The sequence below is a fragment of the Vigna angularis genome, chromosome 7 (genome assembly GCF_016808095.1).
Source record: "Vigna angularis cultivar LongXiaoDou No.4 chromosome 7, ASM1680809v1, whole genome shotgun sequence".
NCBI classification, from domain to species: domain Eukaryota; kingdom Viridiplantae; phylum Streptophyta; class Magnoliopsida; order Fabales; family Fabaceae; genus Vigna; species Vigna angularis.
In genome coordinates, this window is record NC_068976.1 from 9,102,330 (window position 1) to 9,127,338 (window position 25,009).

General features: G+C 35.0%; 2 protein-coding genes across 3 annotated transcripts; one reads left to right on the forward strand and one right to left on the reverse strand.

The window, feature by feature from the left end:
- Positions 1 to 1,459: 1,459 nt before the first annotated feature.
- Positions 1,460 to 6,751, forward strand: LOC108336444 (protein BOBBER 1). The gene is made up of 6 exons (XM_017572900.2): positions 1,460 to 1,931; positions 5,350 to 5,522; positions 5,664 to 5,712; positions 6,121 to 6,287; positions 6,377 to 6,460; positions 6,549 to 6,751. The coding sequence occupies exons 1-6, from the start codon at positions 1,544 to 1,546 to the stop codon at positions 6,585 to 6,587; spliced, it is 900 nt and encodes a 299-aa protein (XP_017428389.1). The 5' UTR covers positions 1,460 to 1,543; the 3' UTR covers positions 6,588 to 6,751.
- Positions 6,752 to 19,310: 12,559 nt separating this feature from the next.
- On the reverse strand, positions 19,311 to 23,506 carry LOC108338449 (rab GTPase-activating protein 22). 2 transcript variants are annotated; one of them, XM_017575341.2, is made up of 5 exons: positions 23,071 to 23,506; positions 21,708 to 21,843; positions 21,571 to 21,620; positions 21,261 to 21,314; positions 19,311 to 21,100 (listed from the first exon to the last, which is right to left on the reverse strand). In XM_017575341.2, the coding sequence occupies exons 1-5, from the start codon at positions 23,262 to 23,264 to the stop codon at positions 19,864 to 19,866; spliced, it is 1,671 nt and encodes a 556-aa protein (XP_017430830.1). In that variant the 5' UTR covers positions 23,265 to 23,506; the 3' UTR covers positions 19,311 to 19,863. The 2 variants fall into 2 exon arrangements, with proteins under 2 accessions (XP_017430830.1, XP_017430831.1); XM_017575342.2 differs by having other exon boundaries at positions 22,718 to 23,499.
- Positions 23,507 to 25,009: the final 1,503 nt, after the last annotated feature.

Here is a 25,009-nt window from a genome sequence, read left to right on the forward strand (position 1 = left end):
CAGTTTTTTCTCACATAATTTGTAAGTCAATCTGGTGTTATCTCATGCTTTGCTTGTTCTGGTCGAGTTGTTGATGAATTTGGTTTTGAATAGAGTTCATGGAGTTTAGATCCATTATTGTGTGTCATCTAAGATGCTTTGATTTATTTGTAGGGATAAATGAGTGAGATCGTGGGTAGCTTTATCGGAACTCCATAATGGATGCAAAATATTCTTACTGGATTCAGATTTCAAATTTGCAAGACGTGTAACAAAATCTTAGTGGTGCTTTTGCGAGGTAGGTTTGTCTAGACATATAAAAATCTACATCAATAAGAATTTTAGAATTTGATTTAAGTGTAAGAATAAATATAAAAATGTTTTCTAGTGAGTAATACTTTTTGGTGGAACTCCTTATATGAAGCTTCATAGACATGTTCCTTGTGCTTGGACATCTAAAAAATAATTGTGAATAATTATTTTATAAATAAAGTCACAACACATGTGTATTTTGAATACTCTTAGTAAAAACTGCGGAACTTTAATGAAGTATTAAAGTCTTTTGTTATTCTAAACATGTACTATTAGAAAGTGAGCTTTAAGCCTAACTCAACCACACAAAACCAGCTTGTAAAGTGAGGTTTGTACACACTCCCTTCACGTCGAGATATAAACATCTCGAGCTTAAGAGTAGAATTAATGGGTGGTCCGATAGTGGCCCGACAACGGATGAAACAGAATGCCCACGTAGATCTCGCTAAGATAAGTTTTATTAGAAAATGATTTTAAGTCTAACTCAATCTCACAAAACCTGTTTGTAAAATGAGATTTGCACCCCACTGACCTCTAACATGTACCAAAAGAAAATAAAATATTAATTTCATAAAAATTGTAATCAACCAAAGACTAGCAAAGTAGTAAACAAAGCTCAAACCCTTTGTCTTCCTTCTTAGTAACATTAAAACTTGGCATGATAAGAGGAACAACCTAGCGACAATGGCGAAGTGCCAGATTTAGCCAAACGAAACTTTCCAATAAAAAGATTTAGGAAATTTCGAGAATCTTGTCAACTAGAACGTTTTAGAAGATTTTAAATTTTATGCTTCTAAAACAAAATATTTTAAATTGTTTCAGAAACATCAATTCAATATCACCGCTTTTATAATGGTGAGTTTCGTAGTAAAAAAAAAGTGAACAAGTAAAGATCAATTATAAATTTATAATATATTTAATAATTCTAATGATAAAAAACATATATTTGTTAGAAGAATAATAATACCACTTATCTTTAAACTACAATTTTATAATATATTATATTATTATAATATTGTATTTATATTTATATTTATTATTATTACTTTAATATAATATTTTTTTTATTAAAAATAGTTATCAAGTAAGTGTTGACAAAGAAAGTGAGTGTAAAAGTATTATTATTTTTTATTTATTTTAGATTGCTTTTGTTTAAATTAAACCGTTTTGTTGAAGGAAGCCCTAATGTGTCTTTTTCTTCCGTCCCGCCACTTCTTAATTTTCTTGGACACTTCTCACGCTCTTTCCATTCATGGCGATAATCTCCGATTACCAAGAAGAGGAGCAGATTAACGCTAGTTACTCTGAACCCTCTGCCTCGTCTAAATCGGAAACTCACTTGTTCAGCGCCAATTTTGACACCTCCAACCCTCAAGATTTTCTGCGCAAAGTATTCGATTTCGTTGCCCAAACAAGCGACTTCTTCCAAAAGGATACCGCCGTGGAAGAGGTTGTGTCTGTGGCGCGAGCCGCTAAAGTGAAGGCAGTAGTGGAAACGGCTGAGAAGAAAAAGAAGGAACTGGAATCTGCGAAGGTGGCGGCGGCAGCGGCGGAGAAGAAAAAGAAGGAAGTAGAAGCATCCAAAGAGGAGGCGGCGGCGGCAGCGGAGAAAAAGAAGAACCAAGAGAGCGCTTCAATAGGTAAGAGATTAACGTTATTTATTTTAACTTTCACGCTCTCTTAATACATGTGTAGAAGTTTGAATGTAATTTCCTTGAAAGCGTGAAAGTAGTTAAAAATATATTTATGATGAAAAATAATACAGAAAAATATGTACTAAGCCTTGTAACTAATGATATTTTGTATATAAATTGGACGTATCTTGTAACAAATATAATAAGTGAGTTCCTTTTAAGACTTAATAAATATATGTTAAATATATTTAGATGTAATCTTTTCTTGAATAAAATACAGTCAAACAATGTGTTTGATCTTTTATGAAGACAGGATTAAACTTAATATAAAGAGTGGTTCGATTGTCACGTCAAAAGGTTCACTTGACTGACATCTCTAAATTGCAATTATTTAAGTAATTATTTAAGTCAAGTTTACACGTTCTTGAGGTTATAATTTTTTACTGTTTTTTTTTCTACATCTTGTCACTTATAAATTTTGGAATTGAAACATAAGAAATAGATAAAAGACGGATATAAAAAGGTTGAGATAATTTATGGGAACTCAAAGCAATATAATAAGGGAAGAGAATACGGGTAGAGCATATATTTTGTGGAGGGCAGTTAGGAGTATTCAAACTCAGTTGTCAGAGTCAAAAGGAATGGAGGAGTTGACATTAGAATTGAGTGTCATAGCATTTTTTTTTCTTGAATCCTTGTTCAATCCTAAATTAGCCATCACAAAACCACTCTTTTGCTGTAAACCATCTCCTTCTCCTTGTGGTACTGAATAATTATAAAATTAATTAACACATAATATTATTAGCCTACTAGTCTACTTGGTGGTATAGTCAAACAATTATCAAATCAATTTCATAAATTCAAATTCTTAAACTCTCAAAAGCATTTCAATCACACTCACAGCCTGATGAACCACAAGTCAAACACAATACTCGAATAACTAACATTTTGTATTTCTAGATGTTTATCAACATATAATTCTCACCATCAAGCTGCTGTTTTGCTTTTAAGTGCATGTTGAGATGTTATACTACCAAAAGATCTATATTTGCTCTTGAAATCCTCAATCTGAGCATCAATCTTAGACGTCGCATCAATTTTTCCCGTCAATCTATCTAAACAACCATACTTTTCTTGTCACACTTCATCATCAACTTTAAATTGTGGATTATAGTGCAACATGGGATTAAGATAATAGCTTGCAACATGCAATGGTCTATGCAATTGGTCGTCTTATCTTTGATCAATGATTTTCCAAAGGAGGGTGTAGCTAAGAAAGATAAAAATATATAAATTAATCTCCAAACAAAGTCTATAAGTAAAAAATAAATTACAAAATCAAACTTGTGAAAGATAATTAGTTATTATTACCTTTTACTAACTCCATTGAAGAGACTCTATATCTTCTCTTTAGCTTATCCATTTCTTCATAAATAAATCCCATGGCTGGCTGCTCATTTGAATCCACTAAGCACAACACCTTAATTAGGGGCAAAACACCCTTCATGCAATTCAAAATCCATTATCCAATATCAAATTTTCCACATGCATTCCATGTCTAGTCTTTATAAATGGACTAAATTGACACTCCTTGAATGCGAACAACCTAATAAATAATCCCTTATTTTCATTCAAGCATCCCAAAGTCAAATAAGAATTGGCAAAACAAGTATTGATTGGTCTTATCAAACTTTTTCTCATAGTAAATTTGGGCACTTAGGAAATTAGAGCAGTTCTTGAATGGATGTAGGTTGTGAATTTTTGACCAGTTGTTATTGGCTCTTTTTGAAGTGGTATTTTCTTCTCAAAAACTTCTAACAGTAAATCAATACAACAACATCATCCATCATGTTGAAAATTATATTAGCTGTTTTACATGTTAGAAGCATCAATATATTACCCAAAAAGGTCCCCTTAGTGCTATTTACCAGAAAGTTAAGGGTAGTCCTCCTCCTCTAATATGCCCATCCGACAGTTACTGTTGCGTATCCATCTTACTTCCAAAAGTGTCTATGTTCTTCCAAACTCTCACTGGTCTTGTAGCATTAAATATTTCACCCTAATTTTATGGTTTGATGGTGGCTTAAATCTTTTAACATGTTTAGCAACCTAGTAAAGCATCCACTTGAAGTCTTTATTCCGTCCTAGCTTAAATGGTATAGCATTGTTTTGAAAAAAAAAGGTAATTACTTTCATACATCCCCCCTCACTTTTCTCGAAAATGGCATTGACAGTACTTTGATTGCTCACTCCCCTTTGCTTAAAATACTCGATGAAGTTTTGACTCTCTTCTTGCCTTGGACTTTTTCCAGCATCATCTGAATCACCCAAACTACTCCCCTTTGCTGCAGCTAATAAACAACACCCAACATTAGTTTTTATCATCTGTGGGAACTATTATACCTGCTCAAACATCCTTTGATGTTCCTGCTAAATAAAGTTTCAATTGATGAAAACTGCGTGTTAATACTTCCTCACAATATTGACATTTCACCTTTCTTGCTTTTCCATCAATTGAAACTCAATCACTCATGCAGCCCCAGTCCTTGATCCAATACCACTTTCACTTCTAGATGCACCACTTGAACTTCAATAGGTTTACTGCCACCTGATGCCATTTGTTTCTTCAAATTCTGAATGGAACAAAACACTCCAAATCTGAGTGGCAGCAAGAACAAAAGAAAATATTAAGAATAAAAAGTGACATGAGCATTGGAGATGATGAAGTGCGCCTTGTTGATGGTTGATGACCACAAAGCAAGAGCAGCAACGACAATCAATGATGACTAGTTCATGTAATGACTGATGACAATGATGCCTGACAATGGCTTCGAGTCCGTTGTTGATTTGGTGCATCATTGAGTGAAGTGGTGCCGTGTATGATGCTTTGTATCTTCTCTAATATACGATTGGGAATCCTAAGGGCAAAATGGGTCACAATAAACCTGACCAAAGAAGCCAAGTACATGAGAATCTCTCCACACAACGAATCAACATGATAAATGATCCATCAATTTTGCGAGTAAACTCATGATCCCACAGCGATCTCAAACTTTTCTGACCCTCCTCCTACATTAGGTTGCATGGGTCTCTTCTACTTGCAAGATCATACATGTTTGCTTGTATACTCCAGATTTTGGCTAACATTGGATGAGTAAAGGGAATGGTTCTAAATTCCAGTTAGCATCCCTTATTTGTTTCTTTTATGGCACCTTGAACTAATATGAAAAGATGTGTGTTATGGTTAGTGGATTAAGTTATTTATTGTTGTATTGAGGAATCATTTGTACAAGTGTTCTATTTTAGCACATTCATGACAACTAAAATTATTTTATATCTTGTATATATATTGATTCTTGATTAACTCTTTATTTGAAGTTACATTTTATTTTAATTTTATTAATTGTTTTCAACGGCTGAACAGTACCAAACAAAGGTAATGGTCTGGATCTAGAAAGTTACTCCTGGACTCAAACTCTGCAGGAGGTCAATGTGAGTGTTCCTGTGCCTAATGGAACGAAATCTAGGTTTGTCATATGCGATATAAAGAAGAATCATCTAAAAGTTGGACTTAAAGGCCAACCACCAATAATTGATGTAAGTTTATGTTAAACTTATTGTTAGAGAATACGTGTTAATTCATTAAGATTATTTATTGTTTCAACCTAGCTATGTTATCTTTAGTTTCTGTGTAGTTTTTGTAACGTTTTTGTGGATTATGTTTTTAAATATTTTCAGGGTGAACTATATGAATCCATAAAGCCAGATGACTGTTATTGGAGCATAGGTAAAGGATTACTACATTATCTCTAGGAAAAATCCTTTTTGAGTGATAATAATTATTATTTCTGGAGTTTTATATTTGTATGTTTAATGTATGAATTCACTTGACATAGTTTTGAGGGCGGTTATTATAGTGTATGAACGTTCTAGTATTCCAGCTTAAGTAGTTGTATTTGGTTGATATTTATTATTGGAGTGAGATCTAACGAACTCTTAGACTGTCACTCATTATTTACGAACCAATTTGCAGGGATCAGATTTCAATTTTTTTGTTAACTAATTGAGTGAGAATGAATGACCTCTTGCTGTTTCACTCATTGTCCACGAATCAATATTGCTGGAATCAGTATTTATTTTTGTTTATTAATGATGACCTCTTCATGTGGAACTGATGTACAAATCTATTTTGCAGAGGATCAGAATACAATTTCTATTCTTTTGACCAAGCATAATCAAATGGAGTGGTGGAAATGTGTTGTAAAGGGTGACCCTGAAATTGATACCCAAAAAGTGGAGCCCGAGAACAGCAAACTTGCCGACCTCGATCCTGAAACTCGACAGACTGTAGAAAAAATGATGGTAACGGATTTATTACATACATTTAATGACACTGTTTTGGATTTTAGAGTACATTTTTTTAGTTGGCTTAGTTCTCTTTTATTATACAGTTTGATCAGAGACAGAAGTCTATGGGCCTCCCTACTAGTGATGAGCTCCAGAAACAGGAAATCTTAAAGAAATTTATGAGCGAGGTGAACTCCTGATTTTCTTATTTTTCTTCTCATCACATGCTCTTCATTGATATGAGAGATCTGACATTCAACTGTCATGTGTTGGCAGCATCCAGAGATGGACTTCTCAAGGGCAAAAGTATCATAAAATGGTGCTACAATACCGCTGTGCTTCTATGGTTTTTGGAATGATCTCGGATACAGGGTTGTACTTTTGTTGTTGTAACAGTGGTACTAGTGTTTGGTGATTTCTATGGTTTTGAACATCATGAGTTTTATGATAAAATGTTATCTTTTATTTGGCCTTCTGAATTATTCTGAGTTCTCGAGTTTGTTAACATTAGTTTAGTTGGATGGGAAAAGAGGAGACATAGATATTGAAAATGAATAGAATGGGAGTTTTGGTAGGAAAGGAGTAGAAAGATTTTAAAAATTAGGTAGGGTCCACACTTTATAATGTAGGCCTTTTCTACTTATGTCCATTTTTTCTCCTTGCTGCAACCTCCTAAAATTATATATTCTAATTTTATCCTTATACATTTATAATAAAATATAAGAAGTTAATTATGTCACCTTACCTCCAAACCTCCTTTCTTCACCTTCCAGTGGGATGGGGTGTGTGACGTTTGAGGGTTTGAGGGTTTTAAGTAGGTTACGGATTACATAATCTAGTATTAATAGATCCGGAAACTTGTTTTGGATTAAACATTGTGGAACATCTCATGAAGCATGTATTTTGGATTACTTATTATTAAACTGATAAATAGAGTAATCTTTGACACAATACAATCATGATAAATAGGGTAATCCTTGACACAATATAATGATGATAAGATAGGATAAATAAGCTAGAGAATACAAATTGTATGAATGTCACAAAATTTAAGCTCTTGAAGGAATTGTTTCGCCCATATAAGTTCACATGTTTGTGATGTCATTGTCTTATACTCGGCTTCAATGGTTGATCGAGCTACTATATTTTGTTTCTTACTTTTTCATGAAATAATGTTTCCTCTCAGAAAAACACAATATCCTGTAGTAGATCGTCTATATAGCTGAACCTGCCAAATTTGCTATCACAATACCTAGAGACTTGAATGTTTCCATTATCCTCATATAACAATCCTTACTCGGGAGTCTTTTTGACAGACCTTAGAATGCGAATGAGAGCATTCCAATGGTCAACACATGGAGTCTGCATGAACTGACTAACCACTCCAATCGCAAAGGATAAATCTGACCTTGTAATAGTGAGATAAATCAGTTTTCCAACCAACCTTCTATACTTCTTTGGATCGGAGAATAATTCACCTTCTTCTGTCTTTAATTTCTGGTTTGAGTCCATAAGGCTATCTACCGGTCTGCAATCAATCATGTTTGTTTCTTGTAATATATCAAGAGCATATTTCCTTTCGAAGATTACAACTTCATTTTTTGATTGCGCTACTTCAATGCCTAAGAAGTATTTGAGACTTCCAAGATCCTATGTCTACACAAGTCCTCTTTCAGTTGAGATATTCCAACAACATCATTTCCTGTAATGACAATATCATCAACATATACTATTAAGTAAACACATTTCCCAATAAAAGAATGACAATAAAAAACCGAATGATCTACTTCATTGTGTTTTAGCCTAAATTTTTGAACAATGGAGCTAAACTTTCCAAACCAAGCACGTGGTGATTACTTGAGGCCATATAAAGATTGATGAAGTTTGCATATCATACCAGACTCCCCCTGAGCAACAAACCCAGGAGGTTGCTCCATATATACTTCTTCCTCAAGATTACCATGTAGGAAGGCATTCTTGATATTCAATTGATGAAGTGGCCAGTGACGAATGACTACCATGACAAAGAAGAGATAAATAGTAGTCATCTTACCTATAGGAGAGAAAGTGTCACAATAATCAAGACCATAAACCCGAGTGTAACCTTTTACAACAAGTCGGGCTTTGAGCCGATCAATTTCACCGTTAGGGTCGACTTTAACTGCATACACCCATCGACAACCAACCGTCTTTTTGCCCGGGGAAAGGGGCACCAGCTCCCAAGTATTACTGTAGTCAAGAGCCTACATTTCTGCAATCATAGCTTGTTGACATCAAGGATGATCAAGTGCTTCTTTCACATTCTTGGGTATAACAACAGAAGACACTGAGGATAAAAGAGAAACATAGGAGGGCAACAATCGATGATAATTAAGAAAATTATAAATGGGATGAGGGTTTCGAGTGGAACGAGTACCTTTTCTGAGAGCAATACGCCATGCTAAATCATTTACACCAGGAGGCGTGGGAGGAGGTGATGAGGGAGAAGAATCTGAAATAGGAGATTCACTATTGTCTTGGGGAAGTAGATTATCCATTGGGGCCCTGTGTGGCATGATCTCAATATGTGGAGAAACGAGTTTAGGAGGATTGTGATCAAGACTTGGAATAATAGAGACAATGGAACTATTTGACTCAGCCACTGGAATAAGAAGGACTTGTTGGAGGATAGAAACATCCTGAACAGATGGAAAGAAATAAGGAGTTTGTTAAAAAAATGTGACATTGGTAGACATGTAATACTTCTTAGTTTCAAGAGAGTAACATTGATATCCTTTTTGAAGTCGAGAATAGCCTAAGAAGAAACATTTGAGAGCACGAGCGAAAAGTTTGTCTAGACTTGGAGACATGTCATGAACAAAACATACACAACCAAACACTCAGAGAGATGTATGAAAGAGAGGATAATTAGGAAATAGAATGGAGAAATGGATTTTATTATCAAGAGAGGAGGAGGGCATCCTATTAATGAGATAACATGCAATTAAGATGACATCCCTCAAGTGATGGACAGGAATATGGGCACCAAGTAAAATGGTACTGTTAGTTTCAACCAAGTGTCTATTTTTTCGTTCTACTATACCATTTTGTTGCGGTGTATGAGGACAAGTAGACTGATGTAAGATACCATGAGAACTCAAGATGGCAGAAAAGGAGGATGAGAAATACTCTTTTGCATTATCACTTCTTAATATTTTGATTACTTGACCAAATTGATTCTTCATTTCTTTTAAAAAGGATGTAAAGATGACTAACAATTCAGAACGATTTTTCATAAGGTAAACCCCATCAATGAAGGTAACAAAATATCTAAAACTAGAGGAGGAGATACAACTAGGTCCCTATATGTTAGAATGGATGATGGAAAAACTAGAATTACATATTGATTGAGACCTTTTAGGAAAGGAAGATCTAACATGTTTTCCTAATTGACATGACTCACATTCTAGACCACTAAGTTCAGGACACATCTTTTTTAATTAGGACAAATGAGGATGGCCAAGTCGATCATGTAGCAGTTTAGGATTAGGAGCAGCAACACAAGACACCCTTAGACGAGATCCAAAATGGTATAATCCGTCAGCTTCATATCCTTCTCCAATCTATCTCCCTTTTACCACGTCTCAATATAACAAAATATTTGTGATCAAAGGTTATTAAAAAATTTAATATTTTGGTCAACTGACTTAGGGAAATTAAATTAAAAGGACAATTAGGGACAAAAAGAATAGAGTTGAGATTGAGGGAGGGAGACAAAGAAACATGACCGACTCCTTTGGAGGAAGTTTTAGATCCATTTGCAAGGGTTATGAAATGAGGTTTTTCTCGAAAGGAAATAGATGAGAACAAAGAGGTATTACCATAAATGTGATCAAAAGCACCTGAGTCAATTACCTATGAATTTTGACCTTTCATGGATTGAGAAACGCCGACTGTTAATGTACTGGGAGATTAAGATGGTTGTTCCAAACTGTTAGACTTTAACCATAAATACTCTTGATATTCATCCTCGGAGAACTTAGAAGTAGAAGTTTCAGTCTTCGAAGTGAAAGTTTCAGTCTTCGAAATATTGACAGTTTTGGAAGGGAAACCATGTAAGGAGTAGTAATTCTCTTGAGTGTGACTCATCCTTTTACAATATGTGCATTGAGAACGTCTCCGACCTCCTCGTCCTCCTCCTCTAGTGTCATGTCCTCCTCTTCCTTGTGTGGCAACCATGACAGATGGTTCCATTAGTTCATGTGCTTCTTAAGTTTGAGGTACCGGGACACGCAGAAGGCGAGTGGTCAATGTTTCCATGGAGGAGACCTCATGACTGGTCAGAAGTTGATCTCTAAGATGATCAAAATCGGGATGAAGGGCACGAAGGATCAACACCATGTAAAATTTGTCTAGTTTCATTTTGATATCTTCTAATGGGTCCGCTTCCAAAAGCATCATGAGTTCTTCGACAACAAATTGTGCTTCAATCATGAAGACACCATATCACAATCTGCCATTTTAAGAAATGCGAGCTTGTTTGCAGTGTCATAGAGACATTGAATATCATTGGCATAAATGCTTTGAGCATTTTGCCAAAAGGAGGGATAAGTTTTGAAAGCCCTTAGAGATATAAGAAGTTTGAGTTCCACTGATTGCCATAACAGTGCACACAATTAGAAATCTTCTTGTTTCCACTGATCAACTTTTTTTGTAGGCACATGGCCTCAATCTCGCTCAAGGTGGTCATAATGCCCTTGGCCAAGGAACCACATTTCAACAGCAGCAGACCATGATAGATAATTTTTTCCATTTAGCTTCTCGGAGGTAACTGATGGACTTTCGGAGAAGGAAAGAGTACTGTAGATGCCATCTCTGAAGAAGACGAATCGTACCAGTGAAGACAGAAACCAGAGCGGAATCGACTCGCTTTGATACCAACTTGAGAATTAAACTATAAAATAATTCTAGAAGGCTTGATTGATCCTTCTCATAATCTTCTATTTATAATAATAAATTGACACAAGAGTACATGATAGATAGGGTAACCCTTGACAGAATATAATCATGATAAATAGGGTAACCCTTGACACAATATAATGATGATAAAATAGGATAAATATCCTAACAGGATTAAACAATTTATTGTTTAATCCGAAGAAAATTATTGTCTTCCAGAACATGTGATCCGGAGACATTCTGAAAGCTTGCTCTGTTCTAGGACTACCATTACCTCCCTTCCCTCAAGAATGCATTGATAAACTTCATGGAAAAGATTAGAGGAAACAAAGTGACTTTTAATCCAAACCACATTGTTCTAAGAGCTGGTGCCACGTCAGCATATGAGATACATGTCTTGTCTTGCTGAACAAGGAGATGCGTTCCTCCTTCCCACTCTATATTACCATGGGTATGTATTAATTTCATCTTCTCGATAGTAACCTGTATGACATTTTGCATGCTTCTTATGCAATAACTATAAATAATGTCCACAAATAGGAAAGACTCACATCTTAAATAACATTGTTTCTGCAAATTACATCAACGACCTATTTGCCGAAGAACAAATGATATTCGACCTTTTTAACTTAAGATATCGAGATAGAGAATGTACTATTATGCTTAAGCCAAAATAGTTTGTCTCTGATAGTTTTTCTTATATTTATAAAGTAAAAAAGTTAAACGCATAATGCACTATTATCAAATTATTGAAGGATGTTTCTTTACAACTGCGAACACTATCCTTAAGTAAAATTATCTAAAAAATCCCTACTAAATCTCCGTTTGGTTGACTGGAGAGGATAAAGGTTATACATAAACAAAGACCACAATTGGATTCGACTTTGAAATACTAGCCCATATGTGTTAACGTAGGGCTTCGGCCTTCAGCCTTCGGACACCTCTCCTTGCATTATGTTCGGGGATTCTCTGCATGAAGAGGTCGGGTCCATAATTCTCTTTAATCCATTCCGATTGTCCTTAAATTTGGTTGTTTTTCATTGCTTGGTAAGTAGTTCAACTTGAGCCTTTCAAGGTGTAAAGGTTGTATTGAACTGTCCATGCCTCGAGGTTACCATGGAAGGAAAAAAAATCCGCCTCTATGGATATCTACAAGTAAAATTCATGATGGATAGTTGGTACCTACAAATATTTACTATCTGCGGGTTGTGGATAGCGGATATTTTAATACCCACTTCTTATAAATGGGTCGAGTGTGTTTATTATACTACTTGACCTACAAATATCGGTTATCCGCAAAAAATAAAAATAATAATTTAATTTATATTTAATTTAATTTAATTTAAAATAAAATTAATTTACATGTTTTAGATTAAATTTAACTAAAATTAAATTTTAGCTTATATTTTATTTCATTTATATTAAATTTTATATTTTTTTTTTGTAATTTTATTTTAAAAATGTATAAAATATATATTTTTTAATATTTGCGGGGGTATCAACGAGTACGCGCGAGTTTTAAAATATCTGTGAATTTTTTTTAAACGGATATCTGCGGGGGTAGCGGGTGGAATTTTTATTTTTGGATTGGGTTGCGGGTACACACTATCCATTCCCGACCCGACTCATTGTCATTCCTAGTTACCTCCCTTATCCTGACATCCTTTCCTTGAAAGATGTGTGAATGCTTTTAAGATAAGTTTAATCATTTCGGAGGTTTCTATTTTTGCATAATCGTCTCAAATAGGTCCTTGTATTTTGTTTGATCCCAATTAGGACTCCTTTTCTGTAAAATTGAGTCAAATTTGACATTGTCGTTAAATTCAATGGACGATGTTAAAATTTGTATGTTTTGGCTTGTTGACTGCGCAATTTTTAATGACGTGGCAGAGTTATGTGGAACTTAATTATTCTAATTTTGAACTTCATGGATTGACCAGCTAACACCATGAGAAACCCACCGCTAACCTCACCGTCGCAATACCCAAACTGCCCAATCCCTGACGCAGAACCGACCACCACAACGACTCAACCACCTAACGCCAACACAGCGCCGTTGCATCAACGTCTTGCTGTCAGTGCCTAACTGTCACTACCGTCCAACAAACCCAAATCGTGTCGCCCGCGCTCACGACCATCCACCAGAAGCCAGCCCCAAATCGCATCGCAATCTCCTCCATAACCAACCCAAAAACGCGAAGCTTCCTCCATTGACGCACCATCACGAAGCTTCGTCCATCACCATCTGCAAATCAAACACAGAGAAACCCATCAAAAAACCACGCCGCCAGTAGCCAGGGCAAAACCACCATCTCCCTCATGCTTTCATCAACCTGCAAAGAGGGAACCACAATCGCGAAAAGCGAAAACAGAACCACCAACCTATCTTCTTTCTTGCGCCTCACCACCAATAACAATCCAAAACCTACTAATCATTCCCAAAATCACAAAAATCGCAGCGCTTTCATTCTTCCATCAGCCAATGCTTCTTTCTACTTCCGTAAAATCCCAAATCGAACCTGTAAGAAGCACCAACATCCGACGCACCACCACGAGAGGAATTTCTAGCGCCTTCTTTATCCTTCGCTTGCGGCACGGTGCAAGCTCCTTTGCCTCATCTGCAAAACCCTAATTTGGGAGAAAGGGGGCTGCCACGTGGCAGTCCCTCATCGACTACGTTCATTGTTAATCTCTTTGGCAAGTGCACCAAATCGTTCAAGTAATAAACCGTGGTAAGACCAGGTATCGTTTTCCCAAGAGACTCGTAATACTAGAAAATTGTGCGATTAACAATTCATCTAGACTCAAGAACAACTTATCATTTAAGAATATGTGCAAAAAGATAAATTCACAAGTAATTACAAGGTTGGACTTTGGTATTGAAGACACTTGGAAATGGAAAAGACTAGAAATGGTATGAAATGACATTGTTAAGGTTAGTTTTCACCAATGCACTCTTGTGTATAACCAATTTCATCTCCTCTTTATCAATTTACTAAAGTCAATCCACTAAAACACTCTAGCCCTAATCCCTTAGGTGAAAGAGCCTAGGTTTTCCTTATCAAACTCCAATCCCTTGGACAATCTAACAAGCAAACCCGCATTAAGAACTAGGATCTAAGACAACATGTGAATCATATCCCATCCTTGGCTCAATGACCCACAAGGACTCTTGTTTCAGTTCAAGATTTCATATCCCATCCCTGGCTCAATGAAACCCCAAAATCAAGTCATGAACGTCTCCATTACATGCAATCTTTAAGATCGGAAACAAGAATACTAGTAATAGATAGAAAAGACATTTATAAATACGAAACAATCATTCATTACACAAGAGTTCATAGGCTACATCTAACCTTAACAAGATGAATCTGGATCTCTATTTCCATGGAGAACCCTAAAGCTTACAAACATGGAAGATGGAAGAAGAAAGAGACCCAAAGGAAGAGGAGGAGATGTTCCCACAAGCTCCTCGCGCCTTCCATGAGCTCTAGACGTGAAATCGCACCTCCAAAGAACCAAAGACCCTTTTTTCTTTCTGCTTGTGAGTATATATACTGCCCGAATTCTCGCTTAAGCTAAATTATTCTCGCTTAAGCGAGAATTCTTCTTGGAGAAGATAGTCATTCTCGCTTAAGCTAAATTATTCTCGCTTAAGCGAAAATGACTATTAAATCAATGGCTTCCTGGATCACCGAAGCTCTTCAATGTAATGGAGGATCTTCCTAACATCGAAATAAATCAAAAAACAAGGGATTAGAGTATTATTTACGTAATGTAGCTTAAAATATAGATAAATACTAAAATTAAATAAAAGAGAGGATTTAAGCAAGTAATAAGCTAAAGAAAAGTTGATTTTGCTACTAAAATGATGCTTAGATAATGGTAAGAATTAGCATTATCGTTCATCTGGTCAAAGCTGATTAATCGTGGTCATTTTAATCTTTTTCTTTTTCATTTTTAAATTACACATAATGAGACTATGTCATTTAAAATTGCGCAGTCAGAAAGTCAAGACACACGAATTTTAACGCCGTCCACTGAATTTAACAACAAGGTCAAAATTGACTCAATTTTACAAAAGAGAAACCTAATTGGGATAAAAAAACACAAGGATCTATTTAAGACGATTATGGACCTCCGAAATAATTAAACCTTTAAGATAATAACTCTCAAGTGTGATCCTTCACATTTCCAATCCTATACGTGTGATAATGTCAAATCCATTATTACCTCCACAATAGTCCCCAAATCCACTGTGCTTTGTCTTCTTCTTCCCTCAGGTACGCATCCTCTATCTTGTCTTTCTTTTCATTCTAACAGTCTTGTTAATATTGGAGGCTCTAGCTTCTGCTCTTTGTAGCATTTAATCTTTCTTTATTCAATACTTGCTTCATTCTTCTCCTAAGCAAGTGATGCATAACCACACTTTAGGTTTCTGAAAAAGGTGTTACTTTCCAGGTTACTATGCAAGTTAGCCATTCTCTGCGTTCAAACTTCTTCTTTGACCGTAGTTAGGGGTGGTCTTCTTTTTTGTGTGGGGGCTTGGGAATTTTTGAGTGCTTTGTAGTTTGTTTTAGGCTTCTGGTTTGTTTTGGTTTTTTGGTTTATGGTTTTTTGACTTATTTTGTGGTTTTAGAATTGTCAACCCCGAGTTCCTTAAATCCTAGGGTATCCCATAGCGACTTTACATGACCCCAACTTTCCTTGGGCCACGTTGGATCTTTGAAGGGAAAATTCCATGTTTACTTCAAATCACCAAATTAACTGTTTTCTTCATAAGCAAGCTCTTGTCTACCGGTGTGAGTTAGATGAACTAGTGTGTGCTAATGACTCCTTGAAATCTTCTGGAAAGTTTAGCGTCTTCTATGCCACTCTGCTCTCCAAACTAGGTCTTGGATTGTCTCGACGCAGCTCCATTTAACAGTTGGGCTTTTGTCTTAGCTTTCCACATTCTATGCACCCACTTTGGTATTGTTACTCCCTCCACACTTTCTTTTACTTCTTTGGGCTAAAGAAACTCTGTAGCCATATGTGGTCGTCCCTAAGAAATGTGAAAGGTAAATGTTTATTGATGTTATTCCACTCCTTCTAGAAGGGTCTATGGGTGCGTTTCTGAAAGCTCGAGCTCCTCGTTACAACCTTAGCTTGTTAGAGAGCTTTCTCTTGTACTGGACACATGCACCCTACCTTTAGCGCCCTGTTAGGCGGAGGACCTCGATCCATGAGCATTGCCTTATGCTAGAGCGGTTGGACACTACTAAGAAACTGCAAAGCTTTGAGTACTAACATGAAGATTTGAAATTTTACATTAGCATATGTTTTGGGATATAAGGTCGAGATTAATATTTCATGTTTAGGTAATCGTCCAAGAGGTCCAAGCATTGTCTTTTATTTTAAATTTGTTGTAGTTGTTTGTCCAATACTATTCGAAGGGCATCTATAAAAAATGTTTTGATGTCAAAGTCAGGTTAATGTTTGACAATTTTGATATTAATGTAGAAAGCAAGAAAAGGTCTAAATGAACAAATGTTATCTCAAAAGGAGTTTATAATGAAAAATGGTGAATAACAAATAGACAACCAAGCAAATAAATAGTTAATAAAGAAAGTTTAGCACATGAAAAGAAAGACCTAAAGAAAAGCTCTAGATTATATGAACAAAATAAAAAAAATACTAGAGTAAAAGTGGTGCTTCTTGTCCTTTTCAATTGCAAGGTGAAAAGGTTGTAAAACAACAACACGTTCACATAAATACCTCACAAAATCAACACGAGAGTGTACATAAAAAAGTAATGGTAGTAGTACATGAATATGCTTTTACTTTTTGTTTTTTGATTTTACCTTTTTTTTATACCTTTTTGTCTCTTCTTTTGTTTTGATTTTCCAGTACATAAAACACACTACTACACACCACAAGTCCTTCTTGGAAGTTCATAATACATAAGTAGAAGAAATTCTTACTAGAATCAACATAGAACATAAAACTCATAAATGACACAAAGAAAACTTAACTCTAAGAACTTGTTGATGATCTAACAACAACTATGGAATCAAATATGTAAACTAAAAGAATGCAAAGGTACATATATGTTGTAGTTTCAAAAATTCACTTAAACATATATTTTTGTGATTTTTCAAAATTCAACTACAAAGTAAAGACATCAAAAGAATTAGACATGACTCTAGACAACATGAAATATTTTGAAAATCAAAATGACTCAAAGTTTTAACATATGACTGAAATATAAAGATGAACAAAGACTCAAAAGCATGAAAAAGCACACAAACACACAATATATGGAAACTTAGTGTAAAAGTCGAATGGTTCCAAAGAAGAACAAACTAGAACCATGAAAACATCAATATAATGAATGAAAAAAACACAAGACAAGCAAGAACAATAAATACAACACGAAAAAAAAAATTGAAAGGATAAATCAGGACAAAAAATACTTAGCTCTTGAAGAACCAAAACTCTTGATACCAAATGATGACAACCCTTAAAGCGAGGATGGTCCAAAGCTAGAAAAGAGGCTATGGGATTTGATCCTTTAGGTGAAGTTTGCGAAGTATGTGGGGGAAAGGGACATGGATGCGGAAGCTATGGTAGGAAAGGAAGAAGGCTTATGGCTTTGGGTGGTGATATGGTGTCATTTATAAAATATATGATCAAAATGATGGTATCATTTATAAAATATTTATGTGAAAACAAGAAGTTGTGAAACTTGTTTAACTTATTAAAGTTAGTGAAATCCTTTAATAGTGCTTAAAGAAGAACTGTATGTAACTCAGTTGAAATGAACCAGTATAAAAATGAGTTTTCATCTCTACTATCTCTTGTGTTTCTAAACGTTTTAAAAAATTCGTCGGTGTTTAATAGTGTCTGCACACAGTATAATCCTTACAAACAACATCTAACACTAATTATGAAAAGTTTTTAAACTCTATTCAACTCCTCCTTTTTAGAATTTGTCTATTATTTCAAATGTGTTATCAAGGATCTTAGTGATATGAAATACTTCCTCCTTAGTTTAGAAGTTGGAATATGAAAAAAATACACGGCTTTTAGTTGTCAAGTCTTGCAACAATACTTTCAATTTGTTGATACCATTTATAGAAGCCTCGTTGAAAAGTTTATTTATCTCACATGCTAGACCTAATTAACATCACATATGCTATTATTTTCTTTTTGTGAGGTTTTGAATTCTATAACTACATGGCATCATCAAGCAACATTACAAATTCTCATATAGATAAAAAAAAAAAAAAGTCCACTTGCATAGTGGTTATTATTTTGTCTCAAATGATCTGAAGCTCTGAGGTTTCTATGATTCTAACTGGCGATCATGCATTAACACTGGAAGATTTCTTTCAAACTTTTCTTTCTTCTTAGAAAACTCTATTATCTTATGGAAATGCAAAAAATAGTGTATAATAGCTTCTCCAAATTCTGCATAACATTAACCATTCCATTGCAATTCTTATAACTATTTACTATGACAATAAGGTTGTGGTACAAACTGTTTCAAATCTCATTTCTTGAAAGAACTAAGCACGTTGAAATAGATTACTACTCTTTGGAAAATCTGGTACAGTTGTTGAACCATTCTTTTTCTTTTATGCAAGCGTAGAATGCTTGTCATATGCCTTTTAATCCTTCCAACTTGAAAGAGGTGTTGGTCTTTTTTTTTTGCTTTGCTTGCATAAATATTTTTATTCTTTTTCCTTTTTTATTTTGGTTTCTTTGCTTGAATAAATATTTGTATTCTTTTTCCTGCCTTAACACTGGCACTCTCTTTTACAATAGTGAAATATAAAAGGTATACCAATAGTCTCTTCTTTTACCCCTTTAACATTTAACTTTTTTGTAAAATTAAATTTAATAATAGATAATATCTACATTAAAACATTAAAAATAAAATATAAATTATAAAGCTATTATTGTCGCAGTTTTAAAATTAGATTTTTACGAGATTATACTAGTAATCCAGCCAAGAATTCCCAACATATAAAATACAGTTCTTAGTAGAGGGCAAATCAGAATTGCAGCCAATATTTCAAAATGAAAGATAAATTAAAAAAAGAAGTTAATCTAGGGTTCTTCAGAACTGATAAGAAATAATAAAAATGAACTTTTCCAACTGTTACAAAAATGTTTTAGAGAAGCGTGTCTTCCAACATTACACTTTTAACATGTTATTGTCCTAAAAAAATTTAAGACCATAATTAATTGATCCCGAGGAAAACTCAAACTAACAGTTACTAATCCAATCAAACGCTAAATGATGTCGTTGAATCTAAGACCAGTTAAGTCACTTAACTGTTTAAGAATTTGAACTCGTCACTTAACCTTCGAAAACCAACCATAGAAATGAAGGGGAAGAATGGTTCGAAGATATTCAGATGGCACGGATGTTGGCAGAGCCCAAGAAGGAAAAATCTCCCGACTCGAATAAAAAAAGACAACATTCCCATTTGAAGAAACCATCCACACATTAGCCACCGTTATCGACACAATCAAGCAAATACCTCAGAGTAGTATGCAAAAAGCTCTTGCAGCTCCAGTGCTTATTTTAGATGCAGAGGAGAAATCCGGCAGCCTAAGATGAATTTTTTTACCATAACAATGAAAAGTAGAGTGTTTATTGGAGTCATGAGAATGATGTCTCTACTTTGTCATGCAGGATGACCACTAAGTTATGTGCATCATCAAGCAGTTTCCAAACATCAAGATGACCAGACATACTATTGCATTCCTTAATGATCTCATCCATGCTGCTGTACTTCTCAATGATCAATTTCCTTCTCTGCAACACCGAAGCTGCTATTGCATAAAGTAATAAATCTTCTGTTGGTGGAGCACGCTGCCTAATTCTGCTCCACGAAGATTTCCCAATACCTGCTCTTATTGCCGCTTGATCTGCCCACATCACTTCCCATAGGCAAAGGGTCTGTTCAAATGTCAATTCCCTTCGAAACATTACCACCACCATTCTATAGACAAAAAAACAATCCTCAGCCTGAAGCTTTTCCAAATGCCTAAAAAGGTGGGCATCCTTAAACTTGATTATTTTTGCAACTAAATCCAGTTGCCTGCGAATACCCACTTCATCAAGCCTAAAATTTTGCCGTGCCTTCTTCATGAATCCAACAAAACACCAGAAAGCCTCATGATCCTCTGATATAACACTAACTATAGGAGATAGCAGGTCACTCATACCTTGGCAGTAGCCAATGTCAGAATCATAGAGAGCATATGCTTCAAGAATAGCAACAAGTCGAGCAGCATGGAAGATTCTGCCAGGCTCTAGGTGACCATAGTCCTTCAAGCCAACAGCCTCAGCACTTCGACGTGCCCTACTTTCTGATACCGAGGCTTGAGATGGGTAACATGACATCCATTCAGCATTAGCACGTACTGCATCGAGTCGGATGATTCGTTGCCAGGTGGAAAAATCTTCATTGGTTGGTGCCTTTGATGGGATTTTTGCTTTTGTGATAGAAGATACTTCCTGGGAAGCTTTGTCTGGATTGTTACGTTCCTTAACATCATCAGAAGGAACTGCCTGAATTACTTCAGGACCTTCAGAGGAGTCTGAATCAGAGAAATCAGTATCCAATGTAGAGGCATCAGCGTTATTCACATCTTCTCCTTCCAACAGGGCACTGGACAGATCGTCGGAACGGTCAACATCAGAGCTTCTATCCTCACTAGAAAGAGATTCCCTAGCACTGGCTGCATCATCAGAACTGGCAGAACCAGAATCTTGAGACAGAAGTTTACCATCTCCCTCAAAGCTGATTTCACCGACTTCATTTAACTTATTTTGCTCATTACTTTGCTTGATGAGTCTCCGACATTGTCTGCGGAGTTTTTCATACTGCTTTCTGTGTATAAAGATATGGAATAAAATTAAAATGATGTTAACACCCCTCCCAGGAAGGAAAAAATCCAAACAATATACATTTTAAGTCTAACAGTACATGATGGATTGAGCACAAGCAATAAAATGAATCAAACATTTGGAGATAAAACTTGCATTCCCACCTATTTTGAGTTCTTATAACATCTCTTTCACCCTTGGTGCTGCCTAAGTCATACCTGCATGTTTAAAGTATAATCAGTAGTTGTACAAATTTTATCTGAATAAATTTCAAATATATACATGATGAAAAAGAAAATGATCAAATTCCAGTATTCCTAAAGATAGAAATAACAATGAATCATTATCCTTCCAAATGCACACATGAGGAAGAAAACCAGGCAGAGGTATTATTTTAAGGATGATTACAATTCATCAAGTATGTAAGGAAATAAGTAGTAAAGATCTACTATCATCTAGAAATGAATAGCTTACACTCCAAGCAAGAATGGCCAAACCTCAGCCCTAATACTAGGATCAACACCCTGCATAAAAAATTAATAATGTAATTAATTCTAATAATATGTACATGAAACATAATTTTGTGCAATAAAAAGAATAGGTAAACTCACTCCACTGCGCACTCTTCTCAGGAACTTATTTCCACCATCACAGAATTTACCATCTTCTGTAAACAAGGATTTCCATTGATGAGATGACAGTGCGTGTTTTCTTCTCCTTTGTGACCATGGTGATTTAAGCCGGCCCCTAAAACATGGGGTAATTAATTACTACTTGCAGGTTAGAGAATAGAGGATAAGGAGCCAATTAATCATGAAAGTAACCAAAGTTGCAGAAAAATGCACATACAACTGTATCCCAAAAAATAAAATGCACAGAGAGACATTTTTCCACAAGTAAACAACAGCACACTAGCATGAAAGACAACTTCTACAAGTAGTTGTGGTTTTTTTTTTCCCAGTGAAGAGGTTGAAAAAGCATGCCATGTTTTAGCATGTCACAAACTACAATTCTACACGGAAAACATTCGTGTTGAGTTTTTAGTAAGGAATGAAAACACATAAATGCATATAGTGTTAGATGGATCCAACTTGCACACTATTATCATTCCACTTGCATATGAAAAAAAATAAAAAAAATAAATTAACTACTCAGGTTTCGCATCAGTTATGTTCTTTCAACACAACTAAGTACAAACCTCAGCCTATAATTCACTAGTCATTCAATTTAGTGTTAACTTGCCTTTTCTGTTATGAATATTTTAGCTTATATTATTAAAGGGAGGAGCCTACGTTGATGTGAAGACATAGGAAAAAAAATGAATGCATAAATTGTTGTAAAATGTAACTTATCACATGAATCCACGAATGCAATCATAGCTTGATCTTGTTGATTGATTTGAAATGGATCAGGGATAAAGGAAAGGAGCTTCAATTTCGAATAACATGTTCTACTGTATGAAAAGGTGACGGAAAAAAAATTAGGGAATGCGGAGAAACAGAGATCTGGCAGGAAATAACAAACACAGAGCAATTGAAGAATCTGAGGCGAAACACACCGTTCAGAGCTGTAAGAGAAAGAAATCAAATTGGAGAGAAAGGAAAGGGAGAGAGGAACTCACCGATTGAAGGGAGAACGAGAAGAAGAAGCCGGTGAGGAAGAGGAAACAACGAATAGAACCGAACGCAAAGGGGTCCAAGACGACGACGTTGAAGAAGAGGATGAAGAAGAAGAATTAGAATTAGGAGAAGGTGAAGGAGGAGGAGACGAATTCAAAGATGGATTGTGGCTTCGTCCACGAGGATTCATCTATAATCTATAATAGTTACAAAAATAACAATACTTGCTATCTTTTTAATAAATATAGTTATTTGTACATATACAGATAGAAGCTTTCCCTTCGGCTAAGTGGAACGAAATCGGAGTTAGGGTTTTGGACGCTCTAATTCGATTTTCTAAAATTTTCTGTTTTACCTACTGGCGCCGTAGAAAATCACGGCGACGATGGCGACGCCGGCGAGAGCGGTGAAAACCACCGCCGGAGTAGAGGGCGAGGCCACAGCCGCCATTAACCAGAACTTGCACTTGCCACCGCCACCAACGGAGAGAAAGGTGGTGTCGCTGTTGCTGTTGATGGTGTTGCTGTTCAAGTGGTTGGATGTGAACATGAGGAAGAAAGAGAGAGGGTCGCTTGGGAAATTACAGCAATGCCCTTTCTACGAGACCCTTTCTCTCTTCCACTTCGCCCTCGCGGTGCGGTTTTTTTGGTTTATAAACCCGATCGCCAAAGCCAGGTTCTGTTTGCTTTTGTTTTGTTTTTCACTTTTTCTTCGTCTCTACAAGAAAAGACATAGGCGAAGGTAAAACGAACTGAGATGGAACACTGTTGGAGAAAAAATATAATCCGAGAAGAATGCATGTATCATAAAAAATACGGATAGAAATGCTTTATGTGGCCAAAAAACCAAGAACGGTGCGATTCGGAGGACTAAAATGGTATTTCAACAGATACAAATTTACCTCTTAGTAGGACAAAAATTATTTGGTTTATAAAATATCAAGTAAATAATCAGATATGATTATTTTATTATCATTTTTTTATGAACATATATTTTTCGGTTAACTTAACGGGTATGGGTTAGGGATGAAAAAAAATCCATGAACGTGATAAAATTGACATAAACTAAGCAAGTAATATCCGTTTTTAAATGGATATATAAAAAATTAATTTATATATTTTTTAATTAATTTAATTAAAAATTAAATTATATTTTATTAAGTTAAATTTAATTAAAATTAAATTTTAATTTATATTTATTTTATTTTATTTTATATTATATATATTTTTTGTAATTTTATTTTTAAAATTAAATACTAAAGTACTTTTATTATATTTCTGTTTTTCATATCATCAATAAAAAATTTTATTTTTATTTTTTAAGTCAATTCATGTTTATTTTTCATTCATTATTTTCTTTGTAATAGTTAGAACTGTCAAAACAGATACCTCGGATCGATCCGGTCCAACCCACCATGGGTTGGTCACCTAGTGAGTTAACTTAACCCGGCTCACTTATTGACCAGCTGAAAAAATTAATAATCTAGTCCGACTGGTGGGTTAAAAGAGTTGGTTCACTGGCTCCTTTAATTATAATTTTTTTTAAAATAAAAAAATTACAATTTTTTTTAATTTAAATCTAAATAAACGTCACACTAAAATGATATTAAACTCTAAAGATAATTCAAAATACAAAAAAAGTATCATACAATGCAAGCGTAATAAAAAAACATGTACAAAAAGCAAACAAATAAATTTTTAATATTGATAATTTTTGTATCACTTGTCCATTTATAATATTAGAGTCTTGAATAGATAAATCTATAATATTTTTCTCTCTTGAAAAAATCTTCCTTATCGCCATCTACAAAATAAAAAAAAATGTTAACTAATAATATTGAAATACAAAATAATAAATAATTAAATTAAATTAGTTGGGTTAGTGAGCCGACCCGGCTCGCCACGGGTTCAACCTGGTGAGCCGGGTTGAAAACTAGCCCGCATAAAAAAATACATTTTTTTCAAACCTAACCCAGGTCAAATTTGTGGTGAGCCGGGTTAACCCGCAGGTTACAACCCATTTTCACAGCACTAATAGTCTAAAAAATAACATTTTAAAAGGGATAATAGTTTAAAAATAGTGAGACTTGATTACTTTAATGTTAAAAGGTTTTAATATAAGTAGTTTTGTTATGAACTGAGTTTTATTATTTTAAAACACACAATTTCTTTAGAAACCACTTTTATCGGGTTATCTAATGTCTCTCTAAGAGTTCTTCATCATACTCGTCTTATTGAAGAACCGAGACCGTAAGATTGATCCTTATGACGAATTCTTCAATTTGGACTATTTCT